The 19,603-nt window shown below is 36.8% G+C and overlaps 1 protein-coding gene across 3 annotated transcripts in view; it reads right to left on the reverse strand.

Moving 5' to 3' along the window:
- LOC139135796 (cortactin-binding protein 2-like) overlaps positions 1-19,603 on the reverse strand; it is a 62,953-nt gene that overhangs the window by 18,377 nt on the left and 24,973 nt on the right. For 2 of the 3 annotated variants that reach the window (XM_070703499.1, XM_070703498.1), the window contains exons 3-8: positions 16,495-16,731; positions 14,878-14,985; positions 11,667-12,960; positions 4,002-4,193; positions 926-1,025; positions 126-276 (exon numbers count right to left, since the gene is read on the reverse strand). In XM_070703499.1, the coding sequence (XP_070559600.1) occupies positions 126-276; positions 926-1,025; positions 4,002-4,193; positions 11,667-12,960; positions 14,878-14,985; positions 16,495-16,731 (2,082 nt within the window). The remainder of the gene's footprint in view (positions 1-125; positions 277-925; positions 1,026-4,001; positions 4,194-11,666; positions 12,961-14,877; positions 14,986-16,494; positions 16,732-19,603) is intronic. The other variant, XM_070703500.1, reaches the window with a different exon arrangement.

Genomic DNA, 19,603 nt, shown 5'->3' on the forward strand with positions numbered 1-19,603 from the left:
GGTTGACAGTTAATGAGTTGCTAGAGCTATAATAGAGAAGTATAAAAAATTCAGATCTGGAAGGCATTGGAAGAAGTTGGTGTTTAACAATAATACTAATGATGCTGATGTTTGGATTGTCTAACCTTTGTGGTAGCAGCCCTGGAGGCACCGTAATCAATCAGGTACTTTGCACATTTACTGTGACCATTGAACACTGCCCAGTGTAATGGCTGCCAGCCAGACTTGTCAGCTTTACTAGCATCTGCACCGTACTCTAGTAGACACTTGACACTCCTATCAGGAAGGAAAAAACAATGTTTTGTCAATACGCCAATTCTGATGTAGTAAACCTGACTTGTAATTGAGTTAATAGACAAATTTAGCCAAGAAGTTGATCTGAAGAAAGTGTCAGTCCAGCTGCAGCTAATCTTTCTAAATTCATTGCAAAATGATATACTGGTTACTATCATTGAACGAATTCAGTGCAAAAAAAGCCTGATTTTAGACACTTAAAATATCATCTGAGCTATTGCATTTGCTGTACATAGAATGTTTTGTGAAGAATGATACATCAGAAATTAGTATATGATTCACGACAGCTCAATCTAAACTATATTACTTAATAGTAGTCATCTGCTGTCTCAGCTGTGCAAAGTTCAAAGGTCCGACTAAAAGTTACATTTACGTGATGAAATTTTGTATTGGGTTAAGAAATTCAAAGTATAGAAATTACGATTTCAAGTTTTTGTTTTTTCAGATTTTACACTAATTTGACTGTCAATGACATCATGTACAACAGTTTACAGTTTATGTTTATATATCATCTTGTCCATGAGCGCTAAAACCAAATGTGGAACTCTCCATGTTTAGGATATAGCTCTCATTAAACTTACAATAAATGATTACCTGATTACCTTAGGCACAGTTTGTCTTATTCACTTACCCATGATGACCCTCTCCAGCTGCAGCATGTAATGGGGTGAAGTTTCCCTGTCTGGTAGCATTTGCATCCGCTTTCTGTTTTAGCAGCACTTCCACACAGTCTGTAAAGAACAGAATTATAACTGTTTTTGACAATAATTTAAAATGCACCATTGCTCATAGAACTTGATACTGTAGAAATTCTGATATCAAAATCAGCACAGTAATATGTAACGTTGACCACGGTACAAGATGATATTTTTCACATTTCTGTCACTCAAATAACCCTTTCACTCCAATTTTCCTGTAAACAAGTTCCTAAATCATGCTGAAATAATCAAACTGTTCCAACATCTGATGGTAAAGAGATAAAACCCTGTCATTCCCTGATATTCTCTCTATGTGTCAAAAAAAACTGCTGATGCAATTTCAAGCATTTCACAAAATATAATACAAATTCTTGCTCATGCAGTCATGGATGTCTTACGATATTATGCAAATTTTCCTGTGTTGTTCAATTATGTTCTGACAAGTCAGACATAATTACTTGCATTGCCTCATTATATAAAAGCTGATCAACGCTGTATGATAAGGGAACTTCACCGTATGACATTTTGTGAAAAAAGTTAATTGATGTTGAATAGAGTGATAAATTAAAGTCCATTAGATTGTTAACTTCTGTCATTTTGATGACAGACGTAATAAATCAATTATTGAACACATCTGTTTGTAAACATAGGGCCAAAGTCCCTGAAGCTACTATAGACATGGATACAAAATTAAGTATTTCCTGACTGTATGAAATTATCTCACTAAGGTCATCCTAGGGACATGTAAACCAAATATTAAAGCTGTCTGACCAGCGGTTTGAAAAAACAAGCGACTCAACAGTTGACAGAGCTCTGCTGTGTTATGTAGAGAATAACCTTTTGTGACACATGTATTGATGAAGAAGGTGGATATCTTCGATAGCTCATTTCAGGATGGCCTGACCAAAAATGGAAAAAAATTCCGTAAAAATACAGATTTGCATATTTCATCAGACTATATTAGTCTATAATAGCAAATAAACGAGAGTTAATTACATTCTAATTAAAGGAAACAAGACTTGCTTAAATCAAGATTTACGTCATAAAAAAACAGCATATCTGTCAGGTTATAAGGAATCTTGAGCTGGTTATCTTTTAATATCAGTATAACCAAGCACATTTTAACTTTCAAATTAACATTGTAAGTAAGTTCTGTTGAATAAGTTGAGACTGTACCTACTCAGAGAAAGCACACTGAAGAGACAAATGTTTGAAACTTAAGAAGTTCAAGGTCATCAAAAGCATTATAAGGAATCATGTTACACTTTCATTGCACTGTTTACACAGATTGCATAATTGCTATAAATAGCACATGAGGAATCTTACAGCCCAGCTTTACCATAAAAACCCTATCACTTGGACCACTCTTTTAATTGACCACTCTATTTTTTCCTCAAAAAGTAATCTTATTTTATCCTTACCAAGTCAACCATAAATGGAAATTAGAACTTTCTCTATCTCTATTTATTTGACCACCCTATCATGACAAACTATTATGAGCAATTTCTTTTAGATAACATAAATGGTGGTTCAGAATATATCAAAGTTGGGATTCAGGAAAGTTGCCTTTACATGTTTTAATCCTCAATTCACTATGAACTGTCAAAAAAAGTTGAACTTTCTGATAATTCCACACTAAAATTATTTTGGCTTTGATGATTTCCTAATTAATTCAATTATTTAAAATCATATTAATTATTTTTTTCTGGGTGAATTGATAGGGTTTATACAGTACAAGAATTACATACAATGTAAGTCAAACTTTGACCAAAAATGACAAAAAAATTCCTTAAAAATACACATTTGCATATTTCATCACAATTTGAACAAATCTAAGTTGGGTTATCCCCAGGGACCTGTATACCAAATAACAAAGCTGTCTGACCAGCGGTTATGAAGAAGAAGATTTTTACCAAAAAACACCTTTTTTGGCATTAATTTGCCTATTTTCAACAATATCAAAAAATTAAAAAGAAAAGTTTCTCAAAATCATATTTTTCATCTACACAACAAATATCAAATCAGTAAGTACTGCGGTTCTCAAGATATTTGAGTGGACGGACGCCTCACAAACGGACATACATACCGTACATACATACATACATACATACATACATACATACAGACTGACGACGGACGCCGGACGGATACCCATCCTAATAGCTTCTATAGACTATAGTCTATAGTAGCTAAAAATGATCCTTTTGTAGAGAGTTGAAACATGATGATACAGGCTTATCAGAAAATTGTACAAACTATCTTACAGAACAGTCAGCAGATCTCTAGATAGACATTGTTTTCATAAATTCTGTATCATTTCTCAGCTAAGTCATCTTGATTAGCATCTTGAAACAAGCTGAAAGTAAAGTCCGGATAACAATCTCCAGCCCCACTTTGAGACAGAACAGAAAAAGGCGGCGATAACATAATTTGTGGTGCCTACTAGAAATTACTGTATGTTAATGATGTTATTATGGATACTAAAGCGAACAAAACACTTTTTTAAGCAAGTACGTTCTTGAAATTAATCAAATCATGAACACACATTATTTGGGTTTATGTTTGGTTGAAAGAAAGTATTTCTTACTCTCTCAATTATCCAAAAGAACTGCAACTTTTCTCTTTAAATATTTAAAAATGTAAGGCAAATTTGCACAATGATAAATATAAAGTTTTGAGGATTTTTCACTTTTTAATTGAACGCAGTATAACTACTTTTAAAACAAGAAAGACTTGTAATGGTGACGAATTGTATTGCTGGGTTTGAAATTCATGATGTGATCTCTGGCTGTCATAGAATTTCTTGTAACTCATAGCTGACCTAGACTTTGACATAGACTTTTACTATATCTATCTTTGAGGAATAGTACAAAATGTACAGAATAGTTACCATGGAAACAAGTGTACCTCTATAAATGGTGTTAATAAATAAACAAATACAGAAATGTATCATTTAATATAAAGTGTATCAAATTTACAATATATAAATTGATGGAAATTCCACTGTACCATGATATCCACTCTCAGCCGCAGCATGGAGAGGAGTGATTCCATCACTAATGCTGACATTGGGATCTTGATTTTCTTCCACTAGAAGTTTCTTCAAAACATCAGTGTTGCCACTGGCAGCAGCTGCATACACTGGTGGCATGGCTGCATTGCTACCACTGATGTCTTTGGCTTTAGGGTCCTGTGAAGTACCTATAATCAACAAGAGTTCTCTGGTCTTGTGGATTGAGGAATGGACCACTGGAGGACTGGAGGCTAGCAGGGTCAAAGGGCAAATCATTGGGCATTCAGTAGACACCATGGATGGATGATGGATAAAAAAATTGATTTATACTAAATGTAAGAAATTTTTTTTTAGCAATAATAGTTCATTGGGAGAAATGATGTTATGATAACAAGGAGAAAGAGATGATATCAAATGTATAGATCAACATACCATATGATTATCGGAAAATGTATAAGTATATTGTATGATAACTTACAAGGTTGAGTGATATATTTAAAAAGTGATTGACAGGTGAATGATAACATTAAGGGATGATTATATTTATCAGTGACTTTTTTGGAAATCACTTCTATCTACAACTATTCTTCCAATTTGATGAGTTTACAAATTTTTCGATGTAAAAATGCTCAGGTTCATTTTGAAAACTTCCGCACTTTGAGTTCACTTCTGTAACTACAGACACTGTAAACTGATAGTGTTACATGTAAAAATGCAATGGGCAGAATAAAATGCCAGGTATTTTCATAAATTTGGATTTACAAACACCAATCTAGATAATGATGGTATGATCTTGCTGGTCGATAGTACTTCAGTGTGATTACTGTAACATTGGTACATGGAAATGCATTCTGAGAATACAGAACTGACACCACAAGTCCCCTCTTGAGAGAAATTATATAATGAAGATGATATTCTACAATATTACACTGTAAATTTTGGATATGGTACACTTTAACACATTTTGAAAACAGGATTCAGTATTCAAAAATTACTTGATTTTGATTTTGTAGTAATAAAAGGCAGATTTATCATTTGTAAGTTGTACTAAAGCTAATTGTAATGTAAATTAAACAATGAAATGAAAATTTGAATTATCAAGAGAACCTTGCAAGATATGCGTAGTCAGTAACACCTTTAGTCACTATTTGGTATGACTAGCACATAACACTTAAGTTTTACTGCTTTCTGATGTTGTTTAAATGGAGATACCAGGTAGATATAGAATACAGAGGATACATAATCCATGCTTTTTGGAAGTGAAGGGAAAGTACAAGTGTATGTGAGGTCCAGAAATTGGTTAAGTCTCTAACAGTTGAATTTTTCTATTTGATATTAAAAAGAGAAAATACGATGTGAATGGATGGAAATCTAGAACCCCAATTACCTTGACAGAATTAGTGTATAATTTGAACAGAACAGACCAAAGAATGAGAAACAAGACAAGAGATGTGTGAGATAATGATGGAAGAGAGACCATTACAGACAAGTAGAAGTGAGTGTTGATATCTGCTTCATCGAGACTCCATACTGTGTTTTGGCGTAGACATGCCAGGCACTATGATATGCAATCCATTTGAAACCCTGATAATGATCTCAGATGGATCGGTGCATGAATAATGATGTGAAAGACGGTTCTTTTGATATGCTCCAGCTGACAGCATGGCTGTCCCATTGATAATTGGAGTCTTGATATTCAAAGTGTGTGCAAGGCTTATCAGAGACCAGATAATGTGTAACCAATCATAGCATACCATGTAGCTACTTTAAAAGGTGTATGCACAAGATAAATGGCTGCTCAGTACTTTAATCTGTCTCAAAGTATTTTGTAACTATTCATATTCTATGCAGGCTTTGCTTGAAAAAGATTGACAGGTGGTGATACAAAGATGTATGTGTGTACTGAGTACTGATTACTGACCTTTTGCCAAACAAAGTCGACACTGAAATGGCTTATAAATCATGCATCTCTCAGTGTGAGCTTTGCTTTCGTCCATGAGCAATATGACAGCGGTATTTGCAACGGGCAATCTGACGACAGTGAATTTTGCATGAATATAAAGAAAGGCACTCTGGATTTGCTTCTGACAAACGAGTTCAATATTTTATCATGGACATGGTTAAAATATGTTATTGGGAACCTCACCATGTCAATCATTGGCTTTGAAAGGTGTGATGGTACATGTACCTGATATGTATAGCTGTCAACATTGTACCACATGTGTATCACAGTACAATAAATTACCCACAATTCTCTTTGATTTGTATCATTGAAGGTTACTTTTAACTTTTTCAGTTCTTCATAGAAGCACAGAATAATTATTACATAGCATCTAGTAAAAGTACTTTTAGATATTTCAGTGAATGTTTCCAAATAATCATTAAACAACCATAAAAGTCACATTCTGTAGGTACAACAAGTGCCTTGCTCTTTGGGCAGCAAGTTATGATGAACTGAAGAGGTCATTCTCTAAGAAAACTTAGCATGCAAATTTCTTTTGTCATTTCCATTGGAAAAAATCAGTATCCTTTTATTTCATAAAACAGGTGCAACAAGTCTCCCTACTTTCCATCACATTATTCTGTATGGCTGAAGACACGATCAGATGAAAATTTTACAAAAATGCAATATCCTCTCTCAATCATGCATAATTTTCCAAATCATTTAAAACGAGAATTGAGAAGAATGGTGTCCTTAAAAGTAGGTTTTCAGAATTTTTACAACTAGTCTATGAATTTGTCTACACATGGAAGACATGATAGACTTCACAGTGGAATCTCTGATGATGTAAATCATAATGAATTATGGGAAATCTGCAGTACTTTGTGTATTTGCTGGCTACATTTTACCTGATATGGTGGCTACATTTTACCTCATAAATATGGTTGTCTACATTATACCATATATGTATGGCTGGCTACATTTGACCTGATAATGTATGGCTGGCTACATTTGACCTGATAATGTATGGCTGGCTACATTTTACCTGATATATATGGCTGTCTACATTGTACCATATATGTCTGGCTACCTATTTTATAAGTACGTTCAGACTGACGACTTTGCGTCGGCCCAGGTCCCGACCAGGGCCGGGGCCGACGTAAAAAACCAATGTGGACACGCTGAGTCGGCCCTGGGCCGACTCAGTTGGTCCCGGTTAGAAGGGGGGGTTCAGGGCCGACTCAGGGCCGACGCAAAATTTGGTCCGACGCAAATCGCCAGTGTGGACACGTTACGTCGGCCCTGGTCCCAGTTGACCAGGCCTCCGCTATGGATCGAAGTTGAACTAGTCACACTATTCGCACAAAACAAACGACGTTTGAAACTAAAGTTTACACCTATCGAAAGTTTTCAATCCAGTCTTTACATTTTAATATCATCCCATGTACGCTGAACTTCCCACCAACCTTTGTTCCGCAAACGAAACCATGTCATTCGATTCCGCAGTGCACATAATAGACTAGAGAGGCATGTCAAAATGCCGCGCACTGGTTATTTCTCCACCGCGGTCTTATATATACCATATGCTCATCCAATAAATGGTGAAGATCTCTCCGATGATTAAAAGGGTGAGTGGTAGTCATATTTGCCCTTCTTGTGCGTAAAAACACAGGAAAATCATGAACAGTAGAAACAGCGTGCCATATTCAAATGCGCCATTTTGAACTTTGACAGGTCAGAGGTCACAAAGGAAGGTAAAGTTACGTCGGCCCTAATTCTGGTACCGGTAAGTGTGGACACGGACCAAATTTAATCCCAAAAGGACAATTAATTTGCGTCGGCCCAAATTTCAGTTGGGTTGCCAATGTGAACAAGATATATATTTTACTTGACAAGTATGGCTGGCTATTTAACCTGATGTGAATGGCTGTCTGTGTTACAACACATGTGTGGCTGGCGACATTTTACCTGATATGTATATGATTGACTATATTTTACTGGATATGTATGGCATTATTGGCATTATGCCATACATAATCCTCAGAGATTTTGAATGGCATGGCTACATTTTACTGGATATGTATGGCTGTAGATTTGACACAATGTGTCCATGAAAGACAGGTTGATAGTCTCCATACACAGTAAACACAGTAAAGTTCTGTTGTTGTGTCAAGTGAAGACAAAAGACATATTTTAGAAAGAACAATGCATGCAAATGAAAACGTGTTTATCCTTGTGTATGGAAGCACATGATTTGTACTCAGGCAAGATTTTTCCCAGGGAATTGGAAATTAGTCTTGTATGTATAATGGTATTGATGAGAAATATTCTACAGTGCACATAGGGGAACTATAAGATGGCAATGGAAAGGATAAATAAGAGGACATGACACAATGTTTCTGGGTGACAAAATGTTGCATTTTAATTGCAATGCAATAAACAATGTTAGTGCTGATACAATACATGGCAAAATGCATTTACATATTAGTCTGGTTAAAATATGAGTCTCATGTCAAACATGACAACCGGAGAGAGCGAGAAAAACATTTTGTAAGTCTCGTCAATTAAATGAATGTCAAAAATCTTGCAAGCACTGAATAGTGATGTTAGCCATGCCAACAAGAAGCTGTTCTCTGTCTTTTCAATCTCTGATGATTTATGTGAATAATTGTGTTTTTTACATAATAATCACATGACAGTATGGCATCCAACAAAAGTAGAAATGTTTAAACTAGTCAACTCTCTCACTGACAAGTCACATGACCATAAGATGGCCAATCAGAATACACACATGAGGTAGTGATTGGGAAATCATTTAAATATTTGTCTGTAAGTAAATTATTTTAAGTTTTAAACTCTAATTCCTTTACTTCTCGTATAAAATTATCTGTCGACAATGGCAGCATTCTAACATCAAATACTATAAATTCAAAGCAATCTTCATTTGGGGCTCCAGAACGTAAAAGGTGTTGTCTGAAAGAAAATCTCTGAAGGTGACAGGTTTTTATCTGATATGTTGTAATGAAGATTTTACATACAACATTTGTCGATATATCAAGTCTGCAACTTTGGTAAGTTACCTTCTTTTTTCTGTTAAAAATTACACTAAGCCATTCTGCTAACACACAGATGGTTCTGACCATATTGTAAGCTATTTCTGCTAAATACTGCCAGGCAAAATAACATAATGAGATATGTAACTGTCAAACTACTAGCAAAGTATGTGTACCCGATGGGTCAAAATAGTTGACAATGTGAAAAAAATTTAACCTTGCTAAGTCTATCTACTAAACAACAATGATAGAATGGATTACTTGTTTATGACACTGCTAAAAGTTTTTGTATCAAAAAAAAGACCAACAATTTTACGAAATGAATCATTAAAATCTAACAGCAACCATTTTAACAGACGTTTTGATAGTACACTAAAGACATAAGTCACGATTACAACACAGAACAAACATTGAAGTTTGTCATACGAGTGAACTATGGCTGTAGAGTTTGAAGAAAGGGCAGAGAGTCAAGGAACAGAATAACTGGGCTATTTTATACCAGGGTGTGTCTGCAGAGAGTCACAAAAATATTACACTGCTTGAAATACTATACTATTACTCTGTTGAGATAACTGACACCAGCACATCTGATGAATGTGTTGTTGGTATTGTTTTCTAATTATGATATAAGTTACTGAAGATGAGGAGATAGAACAGCTGCCTTGTGAATTCCCTGCTGGTCATAAATACCACCAGCATACTTCAAACTGTGGAAGTAAATCTCTCAATCTCCTGAAACCTTGTCTATGTGAAACACTGCAACAGGTCATGGATGAAATCAACATACAAACCGAGTATGAAACCTTTTAGCTCAGTTAACCACGACATCATATAATCAAAAATTAACAGTTGCTTTTGCTTGGCAATATAGGCAAATTAGCCATGTTTTCATTTCTGATTTTAAATAATGGGAATTGTCTTTGCAGTTTTCTTATGAAAGATTTCTGGATGTGATGGATAGTGTATTACGTGGACAGAAAATATGAATTGATGTAATGACTCTTCATATTTAAAATTAGACAATCATAAATTTGTAGAGAATACTGCTGGTTAATCTACAATTAATCACAAAAGTTTACCGAAAAACTGATTGCTTATTCTCATGGTGTGAAAGGAAATTGTCTGTGATTAAATATAAATGTGTTACCAAACTGATAGGGTTTATCTCATTTGCTTACGGTGTACGAAGTTTGGCATTATGATATGGAAATTTGCTTACACCATTTTTACTTGATGTGTTTTCTAAATATGGTAACTCCCAAATTATACTGTACTGGCTAGGTTTGAATGCATGGTCATTTTAAAACTAGCTCATGATGGGAAAAATTTTACGACAATAAATTATTTGTTATATGCAATTGTATGCAGGTTTACAAATCAAATTTTAAGTTTGAAGGTCCGTTTCCCTACTGTGGTCTTCTTGAAGTGGGTGAACCAGTTTGAATTAAACACACTATGATCATGACTGACGTCTCTCCTACCTTGGTTCAAACCCTACAATTTACCCATCATCATAACTTTCCAGACAAAGTACACTGGTGAAGCATATTTTCACATCAGACAAGGAAGACAAACAACCATCTACATATACATACACATATACATTACTTTCTCACTTACTTGACAACATAATCCCTGCTGAAGAGTTTAAGTTTCAAAGAAGAGCAAGCACCATGGTTGGAAATTGGATATTTCCTGTTCACATTATTCAGCACACTCACACATGCACACACATAACCTCATGGACACACTCACTATACACACACACACTCAAAACCCTCATCCACACGGTAACATTGTTGATTTAATCGACTGATTTGATGACTGACTATATATCTTGTCTGAAGGACTGACACTTGTCAACCCCAGCTGCCTATTGCTTGAAAATGAAATCTACCTGTGCACTGGTAGTTCTCACGATAAGAAGCAGAGGCTCAAGAAGTCACTTTCCAGAAATAAAAGCCTTTAGGACCATTTTGAAGGAAAATTTTATGTTTTGAAAAACAGAATATTTTTGTCTCACAATTCTTGTTTGTGGCAACCTATTAATATGAAGAAGCCGTAAGGTGATAAAAATCAGCCTTCAGAATCAAGTTAGATCTACTCTACCAGTTTCAATGACTGTAACTGACGTTTAAATTACGCAGCATAAAAAGTCCTAAAAATAAGGTGATGAAATATCTTTAAATGGATTCTCCTTGTTTTGATGATCACTAAGATTCACTGTGAATTTCCTACATTTGAAACAAATGTGTTCTTTCATTCTCAGATGAAGAAGAATGGGTTACAACAAGAATAACTAATCAAAAATTTTAAATTTGCAAATATTTAAAACTGTTGGGCCAACTTGTTTGGTTGATTGTCCATTTGCATTTCAAGACATTAACCACAGTCTCTTGTGAACGCCTATTAAAGAAATTAAGGTTCTCCAAGGGGAAAGTTAGAAATTATTTTTCCCTTACTTACAGTTTGGCATTGCAATTGCACAATATTTCAACAAATTTCAAGGATAATTAGAAGTAAAGCACTGGAACTTTATGAGGCCTAGACTATCTTTCTACAGTTGTTTTTGGTCAGGATTTAGAGTACCAGATTACTCTTCAAAACAGTGAAATCATTTAAAAATACTACACAGCCCTATGCCATGGTGGTTTTCTGTATTTTACCTGTTGTCATAGTAACCAGCAACTGTTCAATGTCTGCTGTATTGGGATTGTTTCGGTTCTCATTGTCAGAGGCGGTGGCAGCTGCTGAGGTCGGAACATCATGCTGACCCCTCCTCCATGGTGAGTCTCTCACTTGATTAGTTGTCGTTCGGTTTGGATTCAGCACCACACTTGACGTTGAACTCCCTGAAGATGTGCTGTCTGGGCTAGAAGCTGGGCTCTGATTGGACATCTCAGTGTCACTAACATTCGCATTGGCATTAACCATTGATCGATTGTCCATGGTACCATCGCTACTGAATTTAGTAGCATAAAATTGTTTGCGTGTCTCTACGAGAGAGTCTCCACGTGCAGCTGAGGGAGGGGGATTTTTGTTAGCATCTTTCTTCAAAATGGGTTTGTTAGGTGGCACTGGGGGCGGCGTTCCCCTGGAATTGATGGGACTTTTCTTACCAGAGTTTGTGAAAGACGGTGAAGTGGAATTCAACCGTGAGCTACTGCTCCCAGCAGTGCCACCCGAGGTCGCATTTGGCAAATTACTCTCCTGTTTAACAGGAATACCAGTCTTACCAGCCAAGGCTTTTGGAGTAAACTTCACCTCTACTTTACCAGAGTCATCTTCCACAGTCCGTATGTTGTAAGGACTACCTGATCTTTTTGGTGTGTAAGAAGAATGAGGTGTCCGTGAGGGTGCTGGTGCGACATTTGTGAAGCCCAGCTCCGATGGACTGAGACCCCTTGGTTGTCCGTCATCGGAGCTGTGTTGTTTTGCATCATGCTTACTTGTACTGTGTTTGGATACAGCATCTTTGATACTAGATATCATGCTTGCACTGCTAACATTGCTTTTCTTGTCATCATGACCTCGCACTTTCAGCCCACTCTCCTTCAGCTGGCCCTCAAGTTCAAAAATCTGTCGTTTTAAATTTGCAATTTCCTTTCGCAACTCTTTAGTCCTGTTCTCCTCTCTGTGGACTTTGGCTTTCATTTGTTCCTTTTCTGTATCAAAGTCAGACAACTGTTTTTCCATCTCAGCTTCCATTTTCAAAGACTTCTTGCTCTCTTGTTTCAATCCTTCAGCCATACTTTGTATTTTGGATCTTTCTTCTTCCAGTTGCCGTGTTAGCTCTCTGGTTTTTTGGCGTTCCTCTATGAGTTTGGAGGCAAGACGTTTCCTTTCTTTTACCAATAGTACTGCAAACTGTTGGTGTTTAGCTCTTTCTTCTTTCAACAGTGTTTGTGTTCTCTTGGTGTCCTTTTCAAGTTTCTTCTGTTGGGCTTTTTCAAATTCAACCTACGAAGCAAACCATACATAAAATAGTCAACTGCCATCAACGATAGATTACGTTGAGATTATGAGGTAATTACGAAAATACCGCAAAGGATGCACGAGGACATTGGCGCAGCGTATCGCCCGATGTGAAGCGGAGGGCGATGCACTGCGCCAATGTCCAAGTGCATCCTTTGCGGTATTTTCGTAATAACCTTATTATTATACATCTTACATTCGTGACTGGGGCATCAAATTGTCAGAGTAATGACCGTTTTAGTGCAATGCAAGCAACAAATTTTCTTCCAATTTATAGCGCAAGTTTGGAACGCTATCTCGGACGCGCTTCTGCAAGTTCTGGATAGTGTGTGTGCACAACACACGTACATACAGAGAGTGCACGAGACATGTTCTGGCAATCATCCAATGAGTCCCTTGAAACCGTTCAACAGAGAACGTGCAGATACAGCTGCAGGGCCAGGGGATGGGGCGCCTTGAAACGGTACGGCCGGTTACGGAATGGCCGTTCTGTACGGCTTTTTTTAGTGCATGCAAAATTCTATTGTTCTCGATGGTAGATGTATAATAATAGGGAATACTACAATGACGTAGAACAATGTCTGTTATTGTACCATGTGCTTTATGTATCTTTTGTGGATTTTGGAACTCTTTTGGAGTCAGTTTAGGAAGTCTTGGCAATTTCTTTGCATCAGTCTGACTCCAGTGGTTGTAATATGTAATTTTTTTCAAGTCAATGAAAATTAATGAGGACTAATCTTGTAGTAACTTTACGTTTTTTCCTTTGGAATGTATGTTTGTCAGTTTTGTATCACTTGAGGAGTCAGTTTCACAGGTCTTGTGGATCAAGCCGACGGGTCAGTAGGCGTTTTGGATCAAGCTGAGGCATCAGTTACACAGGTCTTGTGGATCATGACAATATTCAGCATTATAGCATTATTTCGGAAATTAAAATGAGTGCAATATCAAACATTCATTGCCATTTGTGTCTGTAGAATTCTGGAACACGCAAAGCAACATACCTGACCAATAAATATCCAGGCTGAAATCAACGAGTAAGTAAGGACAAAAGTGTGATGTAAATTATTATAATTTACACTGAACATGCATGCGCTCAGTATACACTGGGTTTCAGTAGAATTTAGAAATATCAACTGATGCCACTGGCGTGGCTACACTGTCGCCACTATGATCTGAGCGAGCAGACGTTTTCCTTATCTCGCGCTGGCTTTGTGTACGAATGGAACATTTGCGGATAGCAATGTATGTAGTGACCAGAACGCGTACACTGGAGGTAGTTCAGAAATGAACACGATTGCCCATATTTGGACGCAGTGTGCCTGACTACAAGTTCTGAATCTCATGCACTGTTGTTTACAGTCAAACACTCTGAACACAAAAGTAGGTCTGGAATTTGACGCATTCATCCAAATTTGAGCACCAGGCCTGGGCATGATAAGTAAAAAAACGCACGGATGTGAAGGTGCTTTTCCCTATAGCTTTATACAGGCACGTGAATCTAAGTATATGATAACAACACTTACTACCAATCTTTATTTCTGGGTTCAAAATAATAACAGCTGACCGTACAATGAAACTACATGTACAGACACTTGTTGTGAAACTCATTGTAATGATGTCCTATGAGATGTAATGCAGGTTAATGAGTCACCACAAAATATTTTCACTGCTTGTTTTACCTAAACACTTCAATCAGTAAAATTAATATGCATATATAAGGAATATCCAGTCATTTTTTTGTTTGACTACTTTTGTTGACTATTTTAGTTATGACTTTTTATTTTGATTTGATTTTAAGAAGTACTAAAACAGTCAGGTGAACTATTGATGTAATTTTTTTGCTAGGTCATGAAACTGTTCAGATCAATCTTAACTTGATATGTTTATCCTAGTTCCTGTTACCTGTTGTATCAACCGTTCCCGTTCCTTTTCCAGCATGTAAGTTACATCATCCCCCTGGGCCGTATCCTGTGCATGTTTCTGTTTTTCCTCCTCAAGTTCTTTCACAACCTGTGGATTTTTACAAAAATGTTAGAAGTATTTCTCACTATGGAAAAGACCAAATCATAAAGCATTATATTGCCTGAATCTACAAATCCTAAAAGCCTTTTTCTTCCACATTATGTGTTTGTTCCTTAACATCTGAGAGAGAGAATATGAAACTTTAACAAACAACAAGTACATGTATGATCGCAGCTTCATTATTGAAGTCTTGCAACTTCGCAACAGAATATAACCTTTGTAGCAATATTTCATAAGCAGCTATTTGTTAAATTCTCCCATCATGTTAAATTCTCCCATCATCAGAATAAAAGTGATTTATAAGTTCAAATCTGGCAAGTAGTGTAATAGATCCCATTAGTCAAAGGACTTGTAGTTTGGTCTAGCTTTAATTTGATTAGCTGATAATTAGTAGAACTACTCAGTAAGAATTTCTGAACATAACATTTCTTTTTGCTCTTGAAGCTCAATAACACAATAATTGTATTATGTATGAGTTTATACTTTTCAGTTTTCACAAAGTTTGGCAAGTAAAAGTTTGTCTGTAAAACAACTTGTAAAATTTACTATTTTGGATTTGAAACAAACTGCTTTCTGAGTCCATGCACACAAAAGGCATGACCTTTGGCCCAAAAATTCTAAACATATTAAGCCTTCTAACAAAGTTGCGTTGTGTCTTTGCAATTTGAGATACCAGCGTGAAATTCTTTACAGGGCTTCATGGTTTGGATCTTGATTTCAAAGTAAACCTCTCACTAAAATACATCCTATGAAGTATGAAAATTGAGATGAAAACACTGTATATCGTAACACTATTTCAATCTGTTCAAAGTCCAATAGTCTACACAACCTGCTGGGAAAATGGACTTTCAAAAAGCGTCAGACTAATGATAAGCCCTGCCTGCTTGGTCTAATCAATAGATACATCTTGGCAAATGATATAGAACCATTCTGCTGATCAGTTTTGAACAGAGATATCACATAATCTCTCCAAATAAATTCACACTACCTCCATCATCATACAGTTCTACTTGGATTACTACAATTTGGAACTTGATCCATTGAAACTCTTGTAATATTCACTTATGCACAGTGAATTTCCCACAATGCATTTCATACAGGTTATTCACTGTGTTGCACTTTAAAAATCCAGTATGTGATATAGCCACACTCTGTTTGGAGAAAAACACATTGATGCTTTGATAGTACACCTTTATATTGCAAAAATGGGTTTCTCATTATGGTTGTAATGTGCTGGAAGTGAAGTATATTCAATGATTAAAATAGACATGTACACCCATATGATACCACTGCATTGTAGTACAGTCAAGCATGAAGCTAGCATTGCAAAATTGCATCATGTGATTCATGCATAGTATTCCAATGGCCACAGTGCTCTCATCACCTTTTGTGATGTATGACTATCCTGACATCAAGTCTCTGGATGTGTTCAGAAAGAATGTCTAACGTACATCACAGTGACTAAATATCAAGCACTAGGATGGCCCTCTATTTTACCTTGGCATGGCTTGCCTCAAGCTCTTTCAGCTGCTGTTGCATTTTATCTTGTTCCTTCTTGTGTTGTGCAATTAGCGTTTCAAGGTGGGTTATAGGATTGTATGGCACCGCAGCATTCTTGGTTCCTCCATCAACTGTAGCTGAATCAGTGTCACGTTGAAGGGCACTAAACGGATCACCCACGATGAACTTGCCATATTTCAGCTTGGAATGCGCAAGTCTTTCTTTCTCACTCTGCTAAAATGAACAAAATATAAAAAATGCATAAAACAGCAGAACAACACATTGCAGTGTCCCAATAAACTTGCATGTCAATCTGCGCAATTTATATACGTAGTCTAGCCTAATTACTATTGTATGAATACAGTTTTATAATCCATTGTTTCATTTCTTCCAGCTTATGACTATATTAACATGCATTTACAGCTGTGACAGTATTAACATTTGTACAACAGTCTACTAGTTTGAAAGAAAAATTTACATTTTGACAACACAGCAATTCACATATTCAAATTTGAAAAGATGCTGGTTGATTTTTCAAACAAAGGGTGGAGAGTAGACTGAGTAATGAAGGTAGAGGGGGTGATGAATTGGTTATTTGTTTTACTTCTCTGCTGTAAGTGAGTCACCTGACATTATCAAGGATACTTGCAGAAATCCACAATGTAAATTGAATCACATTTTATCATGCAGTGCAATACATTGTCAATTGCCACGGTGATATTTATGTGAGTTTCATTATTTCATGTGAAAAAATATTTGCAATGCGATGTCATATAGTATTATAGATATTCAATTTGATGACGTGATTATTGTGAGCACAAGAAAGTGAGTTTGTGGGCGTATTGATGCTACATGTATAGCATGCGTGATTTAATGATCTGTCAATTTCCTGTCTCTCCACAGGGTACACAGGCTTGTTGTTTATTTGTGTCTGTTTGTTTGTGTGTGTGTATGTTTGTGTTTGTTTATTTGTTATTTTTAATAAAATAACAGCGAAAAGCTGTTTTGTTAATATTTGTCAATAAAGAGCAGTTTATTTGTTTGTTTATTTATTTATGTGTTTGTTTGTTTGTTTGTTGATACGTATTTCCGATGGTTAGGGTTAGGGTTAGGCTTAAGTTAGGGTTAGGGTTAGGCTTAGGGTTAGGGTAAGGCTTAAGTTAGGGTTAGGGTTAGGGTTAGGCTTATTCACTCCCTCTATATACTCAGACAAGGGGAGCAAGTGGGATTCCAACATCTGTATTTTCAAGTCAAGAAAAACACACCAAATAATGCCGGACAATTGAAATATTGGGTTTGTGGCAGCATCATGTCCTGTACTTACCACACCTATCCTTTAATTCGATGGAAAGGGCAAAAATCGGCGATATTTAGCATCTTTCTCCTTTGATTCGTACAGTTTGTACGGCAAAACGTAAGTGTCACACTTTGGCGGGTTAGTACGTCAGTGAAATTCAAATCGGACCAATCAGATAGCTTGTTAGCCCTGCCTTGGCCCGAACTGGAGACGTTACCGTTGTGGGGCTCGAACCAGGATGATTTTACTTTGGCGCATTTTGCCATGTTCATTTTCCCTTTACGAATCGTTGACAACTTTGTATGCCGCAACATTCACTTTGGTCTTATGAGAAGAAGGTTCCACTAGAGTACTTCAACTATACATCTGTGCGAAACGCACTCATTTCCAATCAGTTCGTGAGATATACGGGCCTAAAAAAAAAACATGAGCGTAAACCCGGAAGTAAACAAATACAGAGAGACCGTCGGCACGCCACGGTTGAATTTCCGCGGCTGGAAAAGTTGTTCTTGGTATTGGTTCAATTCTAATAGTTTTCTAGCTATCGAAAGTAAACTACGGGCAGTAACCTTCCAACTACGAACAATACTGTACTCGTCCGAGTATACTATAAGCCCCCGGTTCGGCAACACTGAACGGTGGTAAAAACTGTGGAGGGGCTCGAACATCCCATTTTTTTCTGCCACGGTCGCTTAATTTTATGCACGATTTTTTCAACTCCTCTGGATGTGTCTATCGCTTTCCAAATCAACTTTATCCAAAGGTATTGATTACACAATCTCTGAATACAGAAGTGACATTTTGGTAAAATTTCAGCGTCGAAAAAAAACCCAAACTTGAAACAAAGACGTCATGTACATGTATGCTGCTGATCTGAGTGTATGTGAACTGGCATGGCATGCATATTGCCTACACGGAAAGGCAACTCAATATTCCTGTATCAAACCGTATACATCTTGTGAAAACAACAACATAGCAGTGATTGTAATAGTCACCAGGGAAAAAAGCTTGACAAATGAAAGGATAATTGCTTCAAACAAAAGCAACTGCATGTTCACATGAAAACAGACATCGTGGCCGTCAATGAAAATAAACCATGGCAGACGTTGTGTGGAGACTATTCTATTTAGGCGACGGGGTGAGCAGGGTCAAAGAATCAAGAAAGTACTGGAAAAACGTGTCATTTTCCTTACGTTGCTGTCAAGGGAACTCGAGTTTCCCATTGTTTTTACATGTTTTAATGGTTACTTTATTATTTTAAAGTATGATCCGTTGTCATGAACAGTGAATCAACGACTTTTTTGTTGCATTCTCGATATCTGCGAACACCGTATTAGTCACAGGCACGACTGCATCTTGCTGTGGTATAGTCGCTTGAGAACTGGCGTTCGCGTATACTGCTGTGAGTCTAACAAGCTGCCTGATTGGTCCGATTTGAATTTCACTGACGTACTAACCCGCCAAAGTGTGACACTTACGTTTTGCCGTACAAACTGTGCGAATCAAAGGAGAAAGATGCTAAATATCGCCGATTTTTGCCCTTTCCATCGAATTAAAGGATAGATGTGGTAAGTACAGGACATGATGCTGCCACAAACCCAATATTTCAATTGTCCGGCATTTATTTGGTGTGTTTTTCTTGACTTGAAAATACAGATGTTGGAATCCCACTTGCTCCCCTTGTCTGAGTATATAGAGGGAGTGAATAAGCCTAACCCTAACCCTAACCCTAACTTAAGCCTTACCCTAGCTGTGAGAACGCAGCTCTATCTGTTGGCGGGGTAGCGGGGATCGCTATACGGGTCAAAG

The sequence above is a fragment of the Ptychodera flava genome, chromosome 6 (genome assembly GCF_041260155.1).
Source record: "Ptychodera flava strain L36383 chromosome 6, AS_Pfla_20210202, whole genome shotgun sequence".
NCBI lineage: Eukaryota > Metazoa > Hemichordata > Enteropneusta > Ptychoderidae > Ptychodera > Ptychodera flava.